Here is a 6,711-nt window from a genome sequence, read left to right on the forward strand (position 1 = left end):
CTAAGTTTGCTGCACAAGGGGTGGGCTCCCCTAGGGAAGGAGGGAAGGAAGATGATACTTTTTAAGGGACCTAATCAGAAGGAAATTAAATTTAGAAGGACTGAATGCTGGGGCCGGTCTCCCTGTTCCCACAGAATAAAATCAAACGTGGTCATCTGGCAACCATAGCTCTTTGCTCCCTGGTCCTGCTTCTTGTACAAACCTCATCCGCCTCCTCTTCCCAAACACCCTACCTCTTTGTCTGTCAGAGAACAGCCCATGTTCCTTCATGCCTCCAAGCCTTCTCCAAGCGCTCATCCCGACCTGGCTTGGTGAATTCTCAGTCAACCTTTAATATTCTGCCTAACTTCTAATAATGAGAAGGAAAGTAGCTGCTTTTGAGGGCACATTTACTATGTGTAAAGGCTTGTCCAAAAATGTACCAATTCCATTGAATTCTTCATATCACCACCCTATTGAGCTAAGTATTATTACCCTCATTTTGTGGAGAAGGTAAAGCAACAAGGTCACACAGGGAGCATGCGCCTAGTGAGGGTTCAGGTGTAGGTCCTCCTAGCTCTCAGGCTGGTGCACCTTGCTAAACGTCCCTGGAAGCCTGCCCTGAGCAGCCGGGCAGCCATTTTGTATTTTGGCTCCTTACAACACTGTTGGTTCCTCAGTGAGAGCATGGGACACCCGGGTTGAATTGTACATTTAGGTGTCTGTCCCCTCACCTGTGAACGCCCCCGGTCAGGGATCTCGTTTTAGTTTTGCCTCTCAGTCTTCCCCCAGTGCCCAGCGCAGGATGTGCTCAATACACGTTTGTTTACTGAATGAATGAATGGTGTCCACAGTGCGGACACAGCTGCCACACGATGATGAAGCAAAGAATGAAACTCCAACTGGTCATAGGAAATAACCGGCCATTAAAGGTGTTCCTAAACCACTATTTATGCCAGAGGAAACATGGACAGTTTTCATTTGGCAACTCTTCCCAAAGCCATGGACCTTCTATAATTTCCCTGCAGTTTGCTAGGGATGGCTGTTTACAGCGAGTCGACCTTAGCAGTTGAGGGAGGAGGAGGTTGTTTCTCCAGTGAGAGCCTTATCTCCATTGTCTCCACCACAGAGCAGAGAGTGCAGCCCTGAAGCCTGCCAAACTGGGGCTGGTGCCACCACCACTTGGGGCCCCTAAAAGTGAGGCTGTTCTTGAGGGCTTCCAGGGGGCTGAGCAAAGTGGAGACCATCCTGGGTCTTGGTATCCTCACAAGGAGGACCCAGGTCTCCAGATGAGGCTCACCTGTGGAGTGACACTCTGGCCAGTAGAATACCTGGAATTTAAAATTTAAAATTTTTAAATATTTTTAAGAGGTCACTTCTCAAATAATATTATAATCACGTTTGAGGAAAAAACAAAAAGAAAAAAAGATGCAGAATTCTACAACATAACCAGCTGTTTCACTTTGTTTTGCTCTTTCTTCCTGACCCTTCACTTTTTTCATATTCCCATTTAGTTGTTCTCATGAGTACACAGTGTTTACCTCACTGTGAAGCAGAACAGTTTCTTTCTCACATCACAAATATGTATTTAGTTTTTTTAAACTGGAAAAATTACAAATGCCTGTGTAAGAATTCAAACAGTTCTAAGGGTGTAAAGGAAGCATATTCTTCCCTCTCCCATTTCTCCTACCAGAGGTAACCACTGTTCACTTTGATGAATACATAGTTTTGACTTGTTTTTTTGTTTTTTGTTTTTTGTTTTTGTTTTGGCTGGTATCAATGAATTCATACACAGTCTTTGTAATTCTTGGGTAATGTTGCATTAAGTGTGTGCAGAGTCATCATTTCCTCTGAACAATGTCCCTTCTAACTAATCTAGATAGAATCAGATGAGAGAAATCCTAACATATATGTACAAAAAACTATTACCTGTTTCTTCCAGCCATAAAGTGCTATAACATTTTATATAGGCCCAGTACAGCTGCATTAATATGCAAACTTCTCCTGATAGACCAAAGCAGTAGTCTAGAATCTTTTGGTATAACAGTGGCCATCTGGCAACCACAGCTGAATGAATAGTGAAAATCTGCCTTCCCATCGCCATCTTCCTATATAATTGCTCAAATCTGTCATTCGGCATTTCTTGAATTCATGCTCCGACTATCTATTTACATAGACAGCAACAGGCTCTGTCTGAGTCAGAGTTACTTGTTTTACGCACAGGGCCTAGCACATACTAGGTGCTCAAATACTTGCTGAATGAATATCAGAGACCTTCTGAAACAAAAACAGCCCCAGCTGGGGAAAACTCAGTGCTCAGCGTGTGGATTCCTTTTCTTCTCAGTGACCTGTAACCATGGAAATGGTGGGTGCCAGCACTCCTGCGAGGACACTGCTGAAGGCCCAGAGTGTAGCTGCCATCCCCAGTACAAGATGCACGCAGACGGGAGAAGCTGCCACGGTGAGTGACCCTGATACTTGGTAAGGGTCCGCCCCAGCCTGCCCACCCATAACCCTAACCCCTAACCCCTAACCTTAACCCTAACCCCCTAACCCCCTACCCCCCAAGCCTACCCCTGACTATGAATGGTGTTTAGCACCAGGTTTGGGGTGCTGCCGGTCCATCTGCCTCCAAATAGGTCCCGTGCTGCCTTCCATGTGACAGAGGGAATGAGTGGTCTAGTCCTGGGAGGGGGGTCTCTCTCTCCCTGTGTCATCTCGGAAAGCCCTTTCTCTTCTCCTAGACTAGGGGAGCTCCTGAAGATGGTATTCTGGAGGCTGGGACCAGGGCGACATGAAGTTAAAGCTAGCCATTTGTGATGACGCAGTGGCCGTTATGGTCAGCAGAAGACAGTGTTGCATATTTCTGTCAGGATGCCAATCCTGTACTTCGTGGCATGTCCCTCGCTAGCTCCATTTAGAGGTTCCCAGCCCCAAGATTCTTTTTGTGCTGGACTAAGGGTACTGGAGTGAACCTGAAGCTTGCATTCCCTGGTGTCTCTTTGGTCACTGCAATATGCTTCAAGAATCTTTTCCAATGTTAACTAAGGCTCTGTGGCCATTTAACAGGCCGGGTTTCCCACAGAGCCTCGTTACAACACATTTTTATTGAGCGAACAGAGTCGCATATCCTCCATTGTGCTCACGTCTGGGGTTTCGGCAGAAGTGGTTGTGCAGGGGGTGAGCCATCTGACTCATTCAGTCGGAGAGCTGTGCTCTTGGGCGTCTCTTACAGAGCGAGAGGACACTGCCCCGGAGGTGACAGAGAGCAATGCCACGTCGCTGGTGGACGGCGATAAGCGGGTGAAGCGGCGGCTGCTCATGGGTAGGCGCCTCCCCCACCCTTCCCTGGCCACTGTCCTTGACCCTGTCCCTCCCTCAGTTACTACCTCAGGCCTGAACCAGGGGCCCATATGCCCTCAGACCAGCTGGACCATGGTCAGCAGCTCCTGTCAAGCCAGGTTGTGTCTGCTCTTCCCCCACTGCTGTTGCTTAGTCCCCATCCAAGGACCCAGCAATTGTGGGAAGGGCACCAGCCCCCTGAATGGCCCGGTTAGCGTCCCCGCGCTGCGCCCCCTGCCCTGAGCCCCTGTCTCCTGGTCTTTCTTCACACTGGAGGTAATAGAACCTACCTCTGAGGGTTATCAGGAAGCTCAGTGAGGAAGACAATGTGCCAAAGTGCCCAGAGTCCGACGCCTGGGACTTCGTGGGTGGCCAATGAATGTCAGCGCCAGTCCTTCTGAGCAGCTGTGACCAGGGAGGCACTTGGGGCAGTCCCTTGCCTAGCAGGGCCATGTGTCTGGGTTTTTGTCAGCAGAGTCCTCGTCCCTCTGACTTCAGCCCCTGTGGATGGCAAAAGAGATGAATGCAGAAGAGTGGCACTTGGCTGTGGGTGTAGGAAGGTCTGCCAGTGGAGCTGGGGACGGGAGCAGAAGTAGAGGCTGTGGCTGCGGGGGCGGATTTGGCGAATTACTGTTCCGAAGAAAGCTTGGCTTGACCGGAACAAAACCGACTTACTGATAGCTTCTAGATTTAACAGGTAATATATTGAGCAGCCATTGGTCACCGGGCACTGAGCTCTTTCCTGACCTCTTAAAGTTTTTTTTTTTTTAAAGATTTTATTTATTTGTTCATAAGAGACAGAGAGAGAGGCAGAGGGAGAAGCAGGCTCCCCGCTGAGCAGGGAGCTCGATGAGGGACTCGATCCCAGGACCCTGGGATCATGACCTGAGCCGAAGGCAGACGCTGAGCCACCCAGGCGCTCTTAAAGTTTTTTTTTTTTTTTTTTTTTTTTTAAGATTTTATTTATTTATTTGAGACAGAGAGAATGAGAGAGAGAGCACATGAGAGGGGGGAGGGTCAGAGGGAGAAGCAGGCTCCCTGCCGAGCAGGGAGCCCGATGCGGGACTCGATCCAGGGACTCCAGGATCATGACCTGAGCCGAAAGCAGTCGCCTAACCAACTGAGCCACCCAGGCGCCCTTAAAGTTATTTTTAATTGTGTTAAGTTAAAATACTGCATATGGATAATATAAAAAAACCTTAAAAACCTAATTAGTGCTATTAAGCTTGTAATGAGACGTCATTTCCTTGCCTCAAAACTTCCCTTTCTCTCATCCCATTTGCCAGAGGCAACAATTTCCATTTCTCCTAGTTGTTCCTTCTTCTGACTCCTCTTCCCCCTCATTTCTGAAGAGTGTATACAGTTATTTCTCTTTTTCCTGTTTTAGTATATTATACACCTATTTCCTGATGTGTCAGTTTTAGATATTAGCTGTGACTTCTTATTCCAGAGCACGCTGAGTTTTAGCTCTCTTCTGCCCCCTCCCCCAATGCACACCCTCTCCCTCCCCCACGCCCTTACTGCGGTTCTATCACTATTGAGATCAACAGTACATATTTACGTCATTGTGCCGAGGAGTATCTAAATATGAGTCACCCCCACCATGTAGTGTGCTATGATTATTATTTTCTTTGTTTGCCTAGGTTTCTAAGTACCTCTTACCAGTTCTTTTGCAAATTTTGAGCAGAGTTCTAAAACCCTTTTAATGTGTTCAAATACAGCACTCAACTTATTAATTCCATTTTCTTCTTAAAAAGTATCTTCTGGGGGCACCTGGACGGCTCAGTCGGTAAAGTGTCTGCCTTCAGCTCAGGTCATGATCTCAGGGTCCTGAGATTGAGCCCCGAGTTGGGCTCCCTGCTGAGCTGGGAGTCTGCTTCTCCCTCGCCACCCCCCCTCCCCCGTGCTCTCTCTCTCTCTCAAATAAATAGATAAATAAATAAATAAATTTTTAAAGTGTCGTCTGAGGCTTCTCCTGCTCTAGAGGGGCGTGACTCCCCCCGGGCTGGCTGCACACCTCTCATCTGGGTCTTCCCGCTAGCACCAGCCTGGGAATCCCCTTCACCTCGCTCCTGTGTCTGTGGACCCCATGTCTTCTCTGTTGTTAGTTCACATGGGTAGGTATAGGTTTTTAAAAAACCTCCCATTCCTGAAAATGCCTTTCTACTCTACCTTTATTGAGCATTTGGCTCAGTATAGAATTCAGAGGTGTGAGTAGTGAGTGCTCTATTGTTTTCAAGCATTCAGTGTTGTTTCCAGAAGCCTAAAGTCATTTTTATTCTTGCTCCTTTGAATGGAACCCATGAAAGCTTCTTTCTGGTTGTTTTTAGGGTCTTCTCCTTGTCCTTGGTGGTCTGAAATTTCACAATAACGACCCTCACGATGGGACTTTTCCCACCTGTTGTGCTGAACACTCAGTTGGCCTTTTCAATATGGCAAATATAGAACTAGCCCCCTAGTTCTGAGAAAGTTCCTTATATTTTTTCTTTGATAATTTTCTTTCTTTTTTTTTTTTTTTTAAGATTTTATTTATTTGAGAGCGAGAATGAGAGACAGCATGAGAGGGAGGAGGGTCAGAGGGAGAAGCAGACTCCCTGCCGAGCAGGGACCCCGATGTGGGACTCGATCCCGGGACTCCAGGATCACGACCTGAGCCGAAGGCAGTCGCTTAACCAACTGAGCCACCCAGGGGCCCTTCTTTGATAATTTTCTTAACTACCTATTCCCTATTCTTTCTCTCTGAAACTTCTGTCAGTTGGCTGTTTTAACTCCACTAATTAAGTTTTTGTTCTACTTCTTAGGAGATTTTTAATTTTCTTTCTTCCAACCCTCTACAGGATTCTTTTTATTATTTATTTATTTATTTATTTTTTAAAGATTTTATTTATTTATTTGAGAGAGAGAATGAGACAGAGAGAGAGAGCATGAGATGGGGGAGGATGAGGGAGAAGCAGACTCCCTGCTGAGCAGGGAGCCTGATGTGGGACTCGATCCCGGGACTCCAGGATCATGACCTGAGCCGAAGGCAGTCGCTTAACCAACTGAGCCACCCAGGCGCCCAAGATGTTATTTTTTAAAGACTTTATCCATCCATCTGAGAGAGAGAGAGAGGGAGAGCCCAAGGCAGAGGGGAGGGGGAGAGAAGCAGAGGAGGAGGGAGAGGGACAAGCAGATGCCACGCTGAGCAGAGCCCGACGCGGGGCTTGATCCCAGAACCATGAGATCATGACCTGAGCCGAAATCAAGAGTCGGCCGCTTAACCAACAGAGCCACCCAGGCGCCCCTTGCTTAAATTGTTTTTTGTTTTTAAATACACTATCTAACGTTTGGTCATTTTACAGAGCTTTTGTTTTTATTTTAGAAGACAGATACATTCTTTTTTTTTTTTTT

The 6,711-nt window shown here is 47.1% G+C and overlaps 1 protein-coding gene across 4 annotated transcripts in view; it reads left to right on the forward strand.

The window, feature by feature from the left end:
* SCUBE2 (signal peptide, CUB domain and EGF like domain containing 2) overlaps nt 1–6,711 on the forward strand; it is a 66,353-nt gene that overhangs the window by 19,387 nt on the left and 40,255 nt on the right. For all 4 annotated transcript variants that reach the window (XM_021685760.1, XM_044919850.1, XM_044919849.1 and 1 more), the window contains exons 6-7: nt 2,324–2,440; nt 3,215–3,304. In XM_021685760.1, coding sequence (XP_021541435.1) covers nt 2,324–2,440; nt 3,215–3,304 — 207 coding nt within the window. The remainder of the gene's footprint in view (nt 1–2,323; nt 2,441–3,214; nt 3,305–6,711) is intronic.

This window comes from Neomonachus schauinslandi, chromosome 11 (genome assembly GCF_002201575.2).
Source record: "Neomonachus schauinslandi chromosome 11, ASM220157v2, whole genome shotgun sequence".
In the NCBI taxonomy this organism is placed as follows: Eukaryota; Metazoa; Chordata; class Mammalia; order Carnivora; family Phocidae; genus Neomonachus; species Neomonachus schauinslandi.